General features: G+C 33.5%; 4 protein-coding genes across 5 annotated transcripts; all 4 read left to right on the forward strand.

Annotated features, from left to right (window-relative positions):
- Positions 1–2,215: 2,215 nt before the first annotated feature.
- On the forward strand, positions 2,216–3,774 carry LOC110605584 (transcription factor MYB41). Its single transcript, XM_021744207.2, has 2 exons — positions 2,216–2,688; positions 2,899–3,774. The coding sequence occupies exons 1-2, from the start codon at positions 2,426–2,428 to the stop codon at positions 3,641–3,643; spliced, it is 1,008 nt and encodes a 335-aa protein (XP_021599899.1). The 5' UTR covers positions 2,216–2,425; the 3' UTR covers positions 3,644–3,774.
- A 2,393-nt stretch (positions 3,775–6,167) lies between these two features.
- Positions 6,168–7,667, forward strand: LOC110605583 (probable methyltransferase At1g29790). Its single transcript, XM_021744206.2, has one exon. It carries the CDS (start codon positions 6,421–6,423, stop codon positions 7,525–7,527), a length of 1,107 nt encoding a protein of 368 aa, XP_021599898.1. The 5' UTR covers positions 6,168–6,420; the 3' UTR covers positions 7,528–7,667.
- A 536-nt stretch (positions 7,668–8,203) lies between these two features.
- On the forward strand, positions 8,204–10,849 carry LOC110605586 (coatomer subunit zeta-1). 2 transcript variants are annotated; one of them, XM_021744209.2, is made up of 6 exons: positions 8,204–8,384; positions 8,919–9,078; positions 9,566–9,713; positions 9,837–9,914; positions 10,318–10,402; positions 10,527–10,849. In XM_021744209.2, the coding sequence occupies exons 1-6, from the start codon at positions 8,382–8,384 to the stop codon at positions 10,584–10,586; spliced, it is 534 nt and encodes a 177-aa protein (XP_021599901.1). In that variant the 5' UTR covers positions 8,204–8,381; the 3' UTR covers positions 10,587–10,849. The 2 variants fall into 2 exon arrangements, with proteins under 2 accessions (XP_021599901.1, XP_021599900.1); XM_021744208.2 differs by lacking the exon at positions 8,204–8,384 and having other exon boundaries at positions 8,443–9,078.
- A 1,221-nt stretch (positions 10,850–12,070) lies between these two features.
- LOC110605443 (DNA-binding protein DDB_G0278111) lies at positions 12,071–15,456 on the forward strand. The gene is made up of 7 exons (XM_021744034.2): positions 12,071–12,226; positions 13,148–13,213; positions 13,316–13,365; positions 13,695–13,759; positions 14,896–14,987; positions 15,078–15,149; positions 15,246–15,456. The coding sequence occupies exons 1-7, from the start codon at positions 12,224–12,226 to the stop codon at positions 15,282–15,284; spliced, it is 387 nt and encodes a 128-aa protein (XP_021599726.1). The 5' UTR covers positions 12,071–12,223; the 3' UTR covers positions 15,285–15,456.
- The last annotated feature ends 380 nt before the right edge of the window (positions 15,457–15,836 follow it).

Below are 15,836 nucleotides of genomic sequence, written 5' to 3' on the forward strand. Positions count from 1 at the left end.
TCTCTTTTTTCTCTCTCTTTTTCATTTTTGTTCTCTCTCATATATTCTCTATTTCCTTTTGACATTGTTGATTTTTTTTTTTCTCTTTTCCATCTTTCTTCTCCTAAAGCATTATTTGAGAGTTATAGAAAGGGTAAGAGTTATGGTGAAGAAGAAGAAGAAAAAAGAAGAATAATCATCTACAGTTAAAGAGGCATTGGGTTTGGGTTTCGTGATTTTGAAATAGCGGGATTTTTAGTGAGGGTCAATTTTGTCAATTCACGTGTCCCAAACGGTTATTTTGGATGAAAGGACTACGAATTTGGACAGAAGAGAAAGTGAGGGATTTAAGTGTTGGGTCGTCAAAATAGAGGGATAGAAGTGTTAATTACGTTAAATCTCAGGGACTAAAAAGTAATTTTCTCTAAAACAAATTAAATTAAATGAGCAGTAATATTAATATTAGAGATTAAACATCAAACTAAGATTTTTGAAGTCTTGACCTTTTTAATTGCTTAAATTTGAATGAAGATTCGAAATTATTTTGCAGAGAGAAAAGATATGCATACGCCATTGTTTTGGTAAAATGGGTGATCCACCATTCATTCAACACGAGCAGTTACTGAAAAAAATACCTACAATAAAATAATTTTTTATTAATCTGAAAAATATTTTCTATCCACTCATTGTCTAATATTTTAATGTCATAAAATATTTTTCAATAAAATAAACAGACTAAAATTTTAATTATTTTAACATTCAGCTAAAATTCAAATTTCCGTAAACTAATAAACTCTGATATTCAACATGAATAAGCCATTTCAGTCTTAATTAATTTAAACAATTATTTCTTTTTCAACTGAAAAATATCTTCTTTTTGTGTTTTCTAAATTTTAGGGCAAAATGCAAAATTGATGAAAAACATGTAATTGAGGGAAAATAAAGTAATTTAAAGGAAAGTGAAAAAAGATTTGATTTTTAAATTCCCACAAAATTATTGAAACCATTTTATTTTTTAAAGAGTCTATAGTAAAAATTAATGTCCAATTACTATTAATTTGATTATCATATCTAAATACTAGAAATCTTTATCAATCTTAATTTTCTTTCATAAAGATTTAAACGTATAAAACTCGAATTTAAGTATTTTTTTAATTATTAAATCGAGCTAGATCATTTTTTTTTTAACTTTTGTATACAAAAATGATAAAACCCCATAGAATTGGGTAGCATAATTAAATTTGGTGTTGCTGTTTCATTGACATTTGCATAGTTGAGTTCTCGGTCTCCCCATACCAAACCATTTTAAAGGTCAACCCAATAGGTGGATGAGACTACTCATTGTAAGGAAACAAGCCTTTATTACAAGCAATACCTAATAAACAAATAAGTTATAATTTATTTTTAATTTTGCATAATTTCAAAAAATATACTTTTTTAATTATTCAAATGGTTTTTATTAGGATTCTGTTCTAAGATCTAGAGAGAGTAGAATTTATAGGTGTGTAAACTTAGTTAGGAAAGATTGCGTATCCCCTTTTTATTTATTTTTTTTATACTCTAATGATATATAACCGTTATCCTGTTATAATATCATTTGTTCCTGTCACACAGTCTCGTATGTATAGACATACTTTTTTATTCATTCTTATTAGGTGGCCATTTAATTTTCTTTCGGCGCGCTTGCTAATAGGATCATAGTATAGTCAGGTCTACTCTCCTATTTCCCGTCACGTCAGCTCGGTCTACTCTCCTCTTATGATTCCAAACCTTTCGCCAACTCGGCCTGCTTTAGTCACAAACTGGATGACGCACCAATAAAAAGGCTTATTTAGGGGGTTTTACTAGGCTTTGGACTTATTTCTTTCTTTAGGGTCTGGTCTCAGTCTGAGTATCAAAAACTCGACGGTCATTATATTCAAATCGAAAACTTTTCGAACTACTCCAACATCAATTTAGGTCAATTAAGAAAATATAATTAATATATTAAGATAATAAATTTTATTTACACTTTTTTACTATAGCCTTTACTTATATTATTGTTTTAAAATTTAAATAACTCATTATTAAATTATTTTTAAAACTAAACTTCAATAAGTTAATTAATAAATAAATTACTATAAAAAATAAAACTGTTTATAATTTGGAATAAACAAAAAATAAAAGTAAATATATCACACTTGACTACCTAATACTCCTGTTTTTAGTGCCATATTCAGTTGCTTATACGCTTCCTCTTTGCTTTGAATATTGGCTGCTTCATGACTTTCTCTGTAATTGCCTTCATCTTTGATGTTTAGAATATTTATCTTAAAAAGAAAATGACACTTCCCCTTTTGATTTTCTTTTACCATGCATCTATAAATCCATTGTACTTGTCTCTTCTAGATTAAAATTAACTGTAGTCTTCTCTGCAACATATCCAAAAGCTTTCACAGTTCACAAAATGGTTAGGTCTCCATTTTGCTATAGCAGTAGCTTAAAGAAGGGTCCATGGACACCCGAGGAGGATGAGAAACTAGTAGATTATATCAACAGAAATGGTCATGAAAGTTGGACAAATCTGCCAAAGCTTGCTGGGTTGAACAGGTGTGGCAAGAGTTGCAGGCTACGATGGATAAATTATTTGAGGCCTGATATAAAGAGAGGAAAGTTTTCTCAAGAAGAAGAACGGCTCATAGTTAATCTTCACTCAGTTCTTGGAAACAAGTACATATCGTGATTTTTCATAGACAACTGAGCTTTGACAATTTGATCACTGTTCCTTTCTTATTTTCTTCTTAACTTGCTGTGGTGTACATGCAATGCAGCGAACTTTTTAGTGACGAACTTTTAGTGGCGGAAAAAAATCACCCACTAGAACTTTTCGCATTTTCGCATTTTCGAATTTTAATTTCGTCGCTAAATATTTTTTGGCAGGTGGTCAAGGATAGCTACGCATCTTCCAGGACGAACAGACAATGAGATAAAGAACTTTTGGAACACCCACATAAGGAAGAAGCTTCTGCAAATGGGAATCGACCCTAACACACACAGGCCTAGAACTGATTTCAATCATCTTTCGAATCTTTCTTTCTTGCTTTTTGGCAATTTGACAAGTCCTTGGAACAATGTTTTTAAGTTACAGCATTCAGATGTTGCTCATTTAATCAACATTCGGTTGTTGCATAATCTATTACAGATTACGAATACGAGATCGTTTCCTAGTATTACTGTTTCAGGAGGAACTCAAAATCTTAACCCACTTGAACAACTACTTAATAAGACTGCTACAACATCCTTGTATATCGAGGAACCATTTCCAAGAACCGAGGATCTTCCCCTTCAAGCACCCACTGAAGTCACAGATGCTGCCAATATATGGGCAGCCCTTGAAGGTGAAATGTTATTGGACCTTGACATGGAGAATAACAAGTTGATGAACAGTTGCTGTGATACTCAAATAGGAAACTCACTTCTTGATCAGTTGATCTCAGCCTCATCCTCATCATCTCCTGAGTCTTCCATGGTCAATCAAATGGAAAGCAATGGTAACCCATTAGACGACAATGAAGGCTCAGGCTCAGGCTCAGGCTCAGGGTCACCTACCTTTTCAGTGTTTGATTCTTGGGAGAAACTAATAGATGATGAAAGTGGTTCTTTCTGGAATGATATTCAAGAGTAGGTTCCATTTTTTTTCCTTCTCCAATTTGTATGAGCAAACTTTGATTCAATGTTTGTGCATTTAAGTGATCAGTTTTCTTTTGCTTTCTCAGCTTGACATCGTTATCACAGTCTGCTAGAGATTTGTTCAACGTGGAGATAAGAATATGATAAAAAGTTTATTATTATTATTATTATTACTATTACTGTAGTTTCAAATTTTCCTTATTTATTTTAATTTCTTTTTAAATTTATTCAATCTTAATGTAGATTCTGGCTATCTGGAATATACATAAGTCTTCAATTACTTCTGTATGAATGGAATTTTGTTTATCATCATCGCTAACCAAAAATTCTTATCAAAACATATAAAGGATATATATCAACAACAAATATAAAAGGAAAAATCGCTACTTACTCCTTATAATATGATAATATTCATTAATTAATTTTTTTATTTTAAAATATATATTAAAACTTTTTTAACATTTTAAAATATTTACTAATTATTTTTTTCATTAATTTTATTTATTAGATATTTTACTGTTTAATCTTTATAATTTTAAAAAATTTATTAATTAGTTAGGTTCACGAAACCTCTTAAATGGGCCGGCCCAGACCATTCGGCCTCGAAATCAGGCCTCCTTTGAGTTTCGGTCTCTTCACCCCCAACTCGGTCACGAGGCCTAACAGGAGAAGAGATAACCGGCCCACTCAGGCCCACTCACCTAATATATCAGTTTACACACTAGGGGAGAATTAAATGGACGTTCAGCATGGAGCAGACATCTTTTATACGTATGTATCGTATAACAGAGATAGGTGGCCCAATTGTAGTAAGGCCGTTGGACGTCACTGACACTTAAAAGAAAATAAAAAGAGAGGAGCACCTCCTCTCTGACCAAACTTACTCAACATTGTAAATCCTATTTTCTCGGGATCTCAGATCTTCATTAGTCTTTTAAATTTTTAAAATATTTATTAATTAGTTCCCTTATATTAATAGTATTTTATTTTTTTATAATATTTAATTGCTAAAATTAATTGAAATACTAATTAATAAATTTTTTAAAATATTTTTAATAATTTTTTAAAATAAATGTACGAATTAGTAAGTATTACCATGCCACAAATGCTTAAATAATTAATTTTTCAATATAAAAAATACTATTAAGAGTGATAGATTTTTTTTTTTACTAGACAAAGATAAATTTGCAAGCCTATTGCGCTAAACAATTACAAGTCAAATCTATTTACAAACCCAATTGAAAATCCAACCCAGAAATATAAGTCCAGTAATGGCCTAATCCTAAAAAAGGCATCGCTGGAAAATGAAACTTAACTGCGGCTGCCCCTTGCCATCTCCGATGAAACTTGCAAATCCATTACACTTTCAGAGTACAAAGGCATGTAAAAAATTAAGAACAAAAGGCACAAAACATAATATAGAAAATAAAACATGCTTAACCGCGGCCGCCTCTTGTCATCTCCGATGAAATTTGCCTAGAAATCGATTACACTTTCGAGTAAAAGGCATGCAAAAAATAGAGAGACTACCAACCACTGCTACCACAGTTATTTTGTGGATTTATCTAGTGGAAATATGCTCAAAACAGAGATATACAGACAGAGATAAATAAAAGAAGAAAACATTAGAAATTCATCCAACTATAACTATGTAAAGTGATAAAACATAAATTTCATATCAACCAATCTATTCAGAGAGAGTTCGACCCATCAAATGAACATCACCACTTAAGAAAAGAGGACGCGACAGAGTTTAGCCATATTGAACCATTGTTCATTTTGGCGCGATTTCAAGATATGAACTACAAAATCAAGAGACTCTTCCCGAGTAAGAAAAAAATAGATTCAAATCTACTAAAACTGAAAAACTAGATCATTAAATACAAAATAAAACCAAAACTATATATGATCCGACAGAGAGAAAATAGCAAAACTGAAACCCGGTAGTTGCCGACAGAAAAAACCATCACCAAATCACCTCTAGTTCCATTCTAAATCTCTCATCAAAGGGATAGATAACTTCACAATTTGAAATAAAGTAATAAGACTGGGGCGAATTCAAACAGACACAAATTTTCATATTATAAACAGACAATAATAAATTAAGTGGTAATATCATCTTCCCAATAAACAGACTTCCCATACACATGCAATTACACATAAAAAAAAAAGTTTCAAATCCTAGAGGGTTTAGAATTGAGGGAGAAGGAGGAAGTGGCAACTTTAATTAGGGGCATCTATTGAACGATTCATAGTGTTTACCTCCTTATATCTTCACTGAAACTCACTTTAACTTCCTATTCTTATATTAGCAATTTTAATGAAATAATTTACTTACAAATTAAAAAAAATAAGGTGAAAAGAAATTTAAGGGGATTTTATGAAAATATTATTGGTAGTCCAATATGCTTCTACAAAAAATCAAGTTCATTTTTTAACATACAAAATAAAATTTGAACATAAACTTTATTTTATTAATAAAATGAAATTTCTGGGATTAATTTATTTCTTATTGAAAAGGACCAAGTTATAATTTTATCAAATGTTAGGGAATATATTGTATATTTACCCCATGTTAAAGTTTAAGGATGAGTTTGTTCTAGTGTTCAAACTTCAAGGACTGTAGTTGAAATATACAGTTACTCTCTGTTCAACACTATACACTGAGGACTGTGCTTAAAGAGCACAAAGATCAAAGCTTTCATAACGCCAAGAATTTAAGAGCCTGAAACTCAAGAATCAAGAAATCAGCAGCAGCGAATCCCGGCCGCCATGGGCTTACTGAACCTGCTCCTTCTCATGGCTATGGTGGCCACCAACATCCTCTCCCTCTACCACCTCTCTGCTCGCACTTTTCAATCCCCAAGACCGCCACCTCCCTTACAAGTCCCTGACCATCTTCTCCAACAATTGCAAACCATACGCGCCGCCATTAACCACCTCACGCGCCAGCAACCTTCCGCCTCCTCTCAATCCAAACCTACCATCCCCTCCGATCTCCTTCTGTTTTCCCGCTTATCCCCCATAGCTTCTTCCTGCCATAATCACCCTGATCTTCTTCACAAGTATATGACCTACACTCCTTACTCTCCTTGCCCTCCTGATTCTGATGTTGCTGAGTCTTTAATCCTCCGTGGTTGCCACCCACTTCCACGCCGCCGATGCTTTTCCAAAACCCCATCAAAACCCCCTTCTTCTCTCCCTCATAATCCTTTCCCTTCCTCATTTTCTGACTCCAACATAATCTGGGCTCAGTATTCTTGCAAATCCTTTTCTTGTCTAGCCAAACAAACCCCCAATCTTGGTTTTGATATAAGCGCTGAGATCTCAAAATTTATGACTTATAAAACAGAGCTCGACCTCCCAATTCCACAGCTACTACAAATATCAAAATCAGCTAATTCTGTGATCAGACTCGGTATTGACATCGGCGGCAACACTGGTACTTTTGCAGCACGAATGAAACACTACAACGTGACTATAATCACTACCACAATGAATTTCAACTTACCCAATAACGAAGTGGTGGCAATCAGAGGTTTGGTACCACTTCACATGCCATTACAGCAGCGGTTGCCGGTTTTTGATGGGGTGGTGGATCTGGTAAGATGTGGACGTGCAGTGAACAGATGGATACCATTGAAGATGATGGAGTTTATGTTCTACGATGTAGATAGAGTGTTGAGAGGTGGTGGGTACTTCTGGTTGGATCATTTCTTCAGCAAAGGGGTAGATCTTGATAAAATTTATGGACCTTTGATTTGGAAATTGGGTTACAAGAAGGTGAAGTGGGCAGTTGGGAATAAGACTGATTCAGGTGGCTTGAAGAATAGGCAGGTTTACTTGACAGCTCTCTTGCAGAAGCCTGTATCAAGATGAGAGATGGATATTGGACTATTAGCCTATTGGTAACTTGACTCTTGTAGTTTACAATGGCAACCACTTGCTGTTGCTGGTATATTTTCTTTTGCAGTCTGTATATGCACATGAATTTAGCCTTCACTGTTCAACTTGATGACAATTTTTCTGTCTTTTTGGTTGAGAAAGATTAGCATTCCCTGCTTTTTCTTGAAATGATGAAGTTGCAGAATAGCAATGGTTCTCTGCTTTTAACCTGCGGTGACTTTTCAGAATAATAATCTCTTGAAAATAAATTTCCTTATGGGAAAAGTTTGTATTGTCGATTTCCACCATGGATTTGGTTTCATAGGGCGTGAGGGAAAATGGGTGATTTTTCATTTGTGTTAATCGCACGCAGATTCCACGTTGCTCTGAACTAGTGTGCCAGCACATTTTGGCAACATACACGTGTGAGATTGCATGACTAATATGACTGCATTTGAAATTTGAGGTTACAAGAAAAATAAAAATGCAACAGTCATTATGTACCCTGAATTTTGTTAAAATGTAATTTATATGTATTGATAAAAAAAATATAAATAAATTTTAATGACGTCTAAAAAAACTATTTAAAATTGGAAAAGGGAAGTCTAATGCTTTTGAATAATATTAATAAATAAAGAAAAGGGCAGAAAATAAATTTTAAAAACTAAAAAGGGAAAGAGCTAAATAAACAAACTATTGGGTCAAAAGTGAGAATACACAGAAACACGGTGCGGCTTAAGCAAAAACCAACATTTATATTTTGTCTGGACCTGGATATTGCTGATCATCTCACAGATTTTCCCAGAAAAATCAAAGGAACGATTTTCCATCAAATTTTCCCAAACAGCATGGTTAGTCTCTCTCTCTCTCTCTCTCTCTCTCTCTCTCTCTCTCTCTCTTAGCTCAATCTGCATTGCTGGTGTGTATTCATAATCTTTTTAAATACTAACAGATTTGAATTTTGTTTCTGCAAAATTGAAGGGTTTTCTCTTTTCATTCTGTCATTTGGGATCGTTATACGTTCTATTGATTGTCTTTTGAAGATCAATTCTGGGCTACACGAGCTTTGTTTTTTCCTCTGACGCCTGTAGCGTAGATCTAAACTTGTTTAGTGGCTGTTGTGATTAATTTCTACATGGGAACGTTGATCCTAGTATTTTTTTTTCTTATTAATTTTCACTATTTGAATTCTTATACACTCTGTGGTCTAAAATATTGGATTAAACTGGTTATTGTATTAGCTATGATAGCCTTTGATTTTACTTAAAATTTTCCTAAGTGATCGATGCATGTGATTGACCTCCTACTGATCTTAATTCTATTTCAAATAGACGATAATGGGTTGTTTGAGATTTTTTAATTCTTATATGGCAATGTTGTTGCAGGAGTCTTGCCCTTCCCTGAAAAATATCCTTCTATTGGATTCTGAAGGGAAACGTGTAGCTGTTAAGTACTATTCAGATGATTGGCCAACAAACAGTGCCAAGGAAGCTTTTGAGAAATGTGTATTTTCCAAAACTCAGAAGACTAATGCCCGCTCTGAGGGTAAATTATCTGCCTACTGCATTGTGATTTATTCTCATGTATAGGCTTTTCATTTTGTCGTCTGTTTTGGAATCTGTGATATCAAATTCATTTGATCAAGTGCGCATTCTCCATCTATGATATGCTTATATGGGGTTTTGCTGTGGCATTCCATATTGCAGCCAGTTAGTATCAATTTTAGAGGGTGATGTGTCATTCTCTTTGCCTTGCTCCGTCAATACTCTCTATTTCATAAGGGTGCTCTTACAAGGGATTCTGTCATGGTGCCAGTATTTACTTTATTTTATTTTTCCTCTATGGTATTAGAGGAGCTGGGTGGGGAACACAGGAAAACTTTTGAATGTAGGGTCACATTATAGGACTTAAAAATGTTCTTTGAGTCTAATTTGTATGTGATGAAGTACATTGGGTAATTTACTCTTCTCTGCATTTATTCACCCTGTGATTCTCAATCCTTCATGTTAACATGTTGCTACTTCATCTACAGCGGAGATAACAATGCTCGAGAATAACATCATTATTTACAAGTTTGTTCAAGATCTTCACTTTTTTGTTACTGGGAGTGAAGATGAAAATGAGCTCATATTAGCCGCAGTGTTTCAGGGGTTCTTTGATGCAGTTGGCCTTCTCCTAAGGTTTTCCCAATGGCCTCCTTATCATATCCTTCTACATAGTTAAAGACTGTCAAGTGTCAATACAAATTATCTCACTATTTGATTGATGAGTTTGACGTGTCTTTAAATTTTATCTTGTTCTAGGGGCAATGTGGACAAGAAGGAGGCACTTGAGAATCTAGATCTCATTCTATTATGCCTTGATGAAATTGTTGATGGCGGGTATGGGCATGCTTCTACATGCATATTTTTGTTTACTGAATTTGAAAGTCAAAAAACTGGAACATTAGGTCGATAAATTTGTGCAATTTCTTGCAAATTTTAACCATAGCCCCTGTGAGATTGTCTAAGATATTCTAAAATATGGTGGTGGTTAAATGTTTTGATGCAAAAGATTTCAGATTTCAACCTCTCTGAGGTGAAGTAAACTTGTAGTAATCTGTTTCAATGTATATTTCTGGTAAACATACATGAATTCTTTTACTAAAATATCAATATAGATATATGAATTTTGACACAATGCAGCAAAATATTTTGCCCCAGTTCTGGGCAGCTTTGGCTTTTGTTAACTTCTTCAATTCCTGAAGTGGTCTCTCTTACTATGTAACTCTTCATAATTTTGCAGAATAATTCTAGAAACTGATGCAAATGTCATTGCGGGGAAGGTAGCAAGTAATAGCATGGATGCTGGAGCTTCATTATCTGAGCAGGTTTTGCAACTTAAACCAACCGTTTGACTTCCCATATTTGTATATGTTGATGAGTAGTAGATCAAGGTTAACTTTTGGCACAATATAAATTATGAACTACTAAAGTTGTGCATTTCTTTTGCAGACATTAACTCAAGCACTGGCCACTGCGCGTGAACATCTAACTAGATCCCTTCTTAAATAATAGGAGAGAAGTGAAGAGAGTTCACATATTTGTAATTTTAGGTGTTTCAAGGTTTTTTTTTTTTTTTTGGTTAATAGAGGATGCTTGCTACACGGGCTGCTAACAGCTCCCAGTTTTTGTGATTGATCTTCTTTTGGTTTACATTTTACTCTTTGGAGATCAAAAGAAAGCGTTGCTATTTGCGGATTAATTTCACTTACAAAAGGTTATTGACACTGCTGCTACTGCATCTTTATACACAATAATAATGTCTTTTATCTTAATTAGTATTTGATGTTCTGAAATCCAAAGAAAGGCAGGTTGAGAAAGGCAGATTTACAGAGTGTGTAAGTTTAGTATGTGTAAGTTTAGTATGTGTAAGTTTAGTATGAAAGGTTATGTTCTTCTCTTTTATTCTTTTTTGATGCATAACCGTCACTCTATTATAGTGCGTGTACGTATAGGTTTATTTCATTCTCGTCAGACGATCATTTAATTTCTCTCCGTAATTTCTCTCCGGTGCACGTGGGTAGAATAGCGGTATAGTTGGCTGTTCTCTTATTCCTATTTCAGTCACGTCATGCGAGATAGGCTATTTTCTAGCAGGTCCGAGCCTTTGGACATTCCGATTGGACATTCCGATCTGTTTTTCAAATGTCATAATGCTTGCTCTTTTATTCCTATTTCAGTCACGTCATACGAGATAGACTATTTTCTAGCAGGTCCGGACCTTTGGACATTTTGATATGTTTTCCAAATGTCAGAGATTCAGTAGTTATTAGGCTATTTTCTAGCAGGTCTGAACTGGCTATTTTCTAGCAGTTCGGGCCTTTAAACAGCCCAACCTGTTTATTAAATATAAATTAATAAACAAAACTCTAACGGTCATTAATATTTGAAAATAAATTACAACTATTTAATTTTGATAATTTCAAAACTATAATTATTCCGTTATTTTAATTTATAATTTGAATAAAAAGATATTAACTAATGTGTCGAATTAAACATGTGAAAGTATATTTTTCAATTAAAAACTTAATATACTTTTTATAGAAGCCGAAACAAAGTGGCAAGACAAAAGTGTCCGCGTAGCATTGAATTTGGGGTCAAAATTAATTTTCTAAAACATTTAAAATTAAGAAAAAAAATAGTTTTATAATTTTGAAATTTATTATTAATTGAAACAAATAAAAATTTATTATTTTTAAATAATTTATAATTTAATCTCTAAAATTTAATAAAATACACAATTCAGTTTCTACTATTCAGATTAACAAAATAGTAATTATATTAAAATTTAATATTAAATTATAATAATTTAATCTTTTTAATTTTAATAATGTATAATAATTTATAATTAATTAACAATAAATTTAACAAAAATTAATTTACTAATAATATATAGACTCAATTGACAGCTTTGCTAAATTTCATACTTAAATTACCTTATTTTCTAATATTATATTTAAAAAACACGTTTGTTTTTTCTCTGCCAGCAATGCCAATAAGACCCAAGTCCGGCTAATAAAGTGGCGTCTGGCAAACGCGAAACCTTGTAACCAAACACTCTCCTCCTGCAAAGAGGAAGGTATTCGCTCTCTGTACCAGCAAAGCAACGCGATTCTTAGCTCTACAAAGAACTGCAGTTGCCCGAATTGATGGTGTGTTATTTGTTCTTTCCTTCGTCAATTTTCATTCCTTTCTCTTTAAGATTTTGCTCATTGCTGTTGGTTTATTTTGCTAATTTTGAGCTTCAATCATTTTGATTTCTGAGAATTTTGGGCTTTATTTGACCAAATTGCTTCTGTTCTCTACTTCAGTGAATCCATATGGTATTATCGAGGCTTTTGATTTTGGGTTATTTCTCAAGGAAGCTACGTTTGTTGTTTTTCTATCATTTTAGAGTCATGTGTACCCATTATTAAGCGATAGGCATGTTAATATGGTTTTATATATATATTTTTTAAATGAGCATCGACAGCTAATTTTGGTGTATTTGTGAATTTGAGCTCAGGGAGAGCACCAGTTTAAACTGAGAAGGTTGTGTTTTTTAACACTTTTTGTTGTTACTACTAGGTGTATGTGTTTGATGGAGATGTTCTTTATATAGACCGTTGCAGGAAATCAATTTTCTAGTTTTATTAATTACTTGAAACTGATGTGCCCATTTAAGTTTTCTGCTCTTTTAGCAGCTTTCACATCTGTTGTTGAACTTTTAAACATTGAATTACCAGAGCTATGCAAATGACACTTCAAAGTTGTGTACTCTACTTGCGTATAATAACTTTAGTGTATCTCTTAATTTTGTTCTATATCAAGCGTTTTTTCATGACTTAAGTGTGTAGGCATCTGCAAGCACTTATGGCATGGGCTGTGAGCACACATATATGGACTACCAATTGGGATATCATATTTGCAACCTAACATTTTGTAGAATTGGAATAGCTATAATTTAACTTCTATTTCTTTCATTTATTTTAGCTTTCTTCATTTATGCTTTGGGATGCTTAGTTTTGATGTCTTTCAGTTGATCAGTTTGGAACTTGTTAACCGATTTTCTTCTTGTACATAATAACATTTAGGCTGATCCTGAGTTGGAAGCTATCCGCCAGAGAAGGATGCAGGAGCTCATGGCTCAGCGTGGCATGGTAATTATGATGCATGTCTTTTTGTGTGCATGGATTGCATGGTATTTGCTGGTTTTTATTTGTCATATGGTAATGGTATTATTCTATTTTATGAATTGACAGGTAAATCAGCAAGGCTCTGAACAGCAAAAGTCTCAGGAGGAGGCAAAGAGGTTCACTGCAGAAATCTAACTGTGTTACTCTGCCCATTGTCTTTGCAGTAGAAAATGAACATGAAAATGGAACTCTGTTCCTTTTCCTTCTGTTCATATTATTTACTTTGAGAACTTTTTCAAATGGTGTCTTGGAAGCAGTTTCTGAATTTAAGAAATCAATATTTCCATGTTTCCAGAGTCTGTTGTTTTCAGATAGCAGATTTGGAAAAACTTACACAAACACTTTTCTGATTCTGCAAAAGTAACCATATATGCTAGTAAATATTACTTTATACCTATGCTTTTTAATAATTATATTTTACTTTCTGATTTTTATTTGATAATAGGGCGGCAGAGGAGCAAAGACAATTGATGCTTAGTCAGATTATATCTGCAGAAGCCCGAGAAAGACGTCAGTTGAATTTTCATTATAAATTTATATAGACATGTACTTTATCTTTCAGGGATTTTTTAGTGTATGCATTCTTTTAAGGTGTTACTTTATAGTGGCTTTCTTGAAAAGCATTGTGTTGCTATATAATTGCATTCTTGAGAATCACAGCAGCTGCTTGGTTTATACTTCAATGCTTGGATTTTATAGTAGATGTAGGTTCGTTATCATTTGTTATCACATTCTTTGTTTGTGAAGCAAGCAATATGTGGCATCATGGTAGAAAATATTATGTCTTTGCTGAAATCTATGTGGTCAAGAAGATTGGCAATGTTATTGAATTGCTAGAAGGAGAATTTTGATGTTTATGAGTGTGAATAATGAAATGCCCTTTATGAACTTAACTAGGAAGAAATTCCTGATACTCTTTTATTCCTATTCAAATTTTTGTTATAGAATTCTCCATCTGTTAGATTTTTGGACTGCTCTTATGAAAAGTTGGATAATGAAAAATTAATTTAAAGGGATACGTGTTTTTTTATCTTGGGTTACTGTGTAGGCTTATACCTGAAGGGAGCCTTCATTTTTATGTTTTTTAATCATTTACTCTGCATAAGGTTTTGTAGTGAACTGGTGATGAATCTGGGAAATATCTCCATAACTTCAAGTGTGCTCCAGGGACTTCTTAGAAATGAAGTTTCATGAATTTCATTAGACAACAATGTGACATGTATGTGTTGATATGCTGATTGGATTTGCATGAATCACTTTTGGGAGAATGATTCTAAATTGGTGCAGAGTTAAAATCTGATAGTAATGGTTCTGTAATTGGTTCAGAGTTAAAATCAGATAGTGCACTTGGTAGATCTACCAGCTGCATGTGGACTTCTAAGTGGGTCTTGATTGGTGAATTCAGAAGAATAATGCTTGGTTTTGTAAAGTAATTTGGTTGCAATGGCAACGCATATGTAGCCATTAAAAAAATCTCTGAATTTTGCAGCAGAGATTCATTATTTTGTTGAGGGCAGAAGAATATTTTGATTTTTTCCTGTAAATATTTGAACCTAAGTTGTTAATATTTTTTATTTTTGTCTTTCCATATGTAATGTAATTATTGGAACCAATTATGTTTATCTGCTATGACACAATCTCTGCAGTTGCGCGAATTGCTTTAGTTAAACCTGAAAAGGCAAGGAGTGTTGAAGATGTCATACTGAGAGCTACACAAATGGGTCAAATCGTTGAGAAGGTGGCTTCATGCATTACATATTACAATATCTATGATATTTTTGGTTCCATTATTGAAACCTTTACATATACGTGATTGATTTTTTTGCAGGTGTCTGAAGAGAGGCTCATTTCATTACTGGAACAGATCAACAATCAAACAACTAAGCAGACAAAAGTCACAGTAAGTCATGGAAAAACTTTTTATTTTTTTATATCAATCCTCTATATACTTGCCAAGCATTGATTGATTGTGATGCATATACTTGTGATTCTACAGATCCAAAGGCGGCGGAGTGTACTAGAGGATGATGATTAAATCAGATAATGTAACTCGTGCCTAATGATGAGGCAGCTCTGTTTTTGTTGTTATTATATACATAGACAGATACTTTTGAGGCTCGGGATGTTCATATACTCAAATGACTACCTGTGTGGCTTTTTTGTCTAATTTTCTCGTCCTATGAATCTACAAGTGGTTCTTTGGCTCAGTAATAAATCCTGATGGTACACGACCACCACCTAATTTGGTATTTGAAATTGAAAGATGGATGAAAACACATGGTGTTCATTCTACTCTTAACATGGGACTGGCTATGTGATAGTGGGATTGGAGCTGCAAGTGGTTGCCATGATTAATACAAATTAAAGTTGGCATAATTTTTCATGATTCTGCGCTCAAGTTTTGCTTATGCAATAGGGTCAGGTGAGAGGATTAACTGAAAGATATATAGCAGTTTTCATTTATGTCATCGCCACATACCCATTTACACCAAACCCATGGGCCATGGCCAATGGGCATGCCAATTTATGGATAATATGACTTTGGAATTTGCCATTGCTTTCGATGGAATCTACTTGTGATTGATTC

The sequence above is a fragment of the Manihot esculenta genome, chromosome 17 (assembly GCF_001659605.2).
Source record: "Manihot esculenta cultivar AM560-2 chromosome 17, M.esculenta_v8, whole genome shotgun sequence".
NCBI classification, from domain to species: Eukaryota; Viridiplantae; Streptophyta; class Magnoliopsida; order Malpighiales; family Euphorbiaceae; genus Manihot; species Manihot esculenta.

Bases quoted from the DNA above. Each gene is read 5' to 3' on its own strand.
- LOC110605584 (XM_021744207.2), top strand. From the start codon at position 2,426: ATGGTTAGGTCTCCATTTTGCTATAGCAGTAGCTTAAAGAAGGGTCCA. The intron at 2,689-2,898 runs GTACATATCGTG...ATTTTTTGGCAG, and splicing joins CACTCAGTTCTTGGAAACAA to GTGGTCAAGGATAGCTACGC.
- LOC110605586 (XM_021744208.2), top strand. From the start codon at position 8,871: ATGGGTTGTTTGAGATTTTTTAATTCTTATATGGCAATGTTGTTGCAG. The intron at 9,915-10,317 runs GTATGGGCATGC...ATAATTTTGCAG, and splicing joins GATGAAATTGTTGATGGCGG to AATAATTCTAGAAACTGATG. The intron at 10,403-10,526 runs GTTTTGCAACTT...TTTCTTTTGCAG, and splicing joins GAGCTTCATTATCTGAGCAG to ACATTAACTCAAGCACTGGC.
- LOC110605583 (XM_021744206.2), top strand. From the start codon at position 6,421: ATGGGCTTACTGAACCTGCTCCTTCTCATGGCTATGGTGGCCACCAAC.
- LOC110605443 (XM_021744034.2), top strand. The intron at 13,366-13,694 runs GTTCACTGCAGA...ATTTGATAATAG, and splicing joins TCTCAGGAGGAGGCAAAGAG to GGCGGCAGAGGAGCAAAGAC. The intron at 15,150-15,245 runs GTAAGTCATGGA...GTGATTCTACAG, and splicing joins CTAAGCAGACAAAAGTCACA to ATCCAAAGGCGGCGGAGTGT.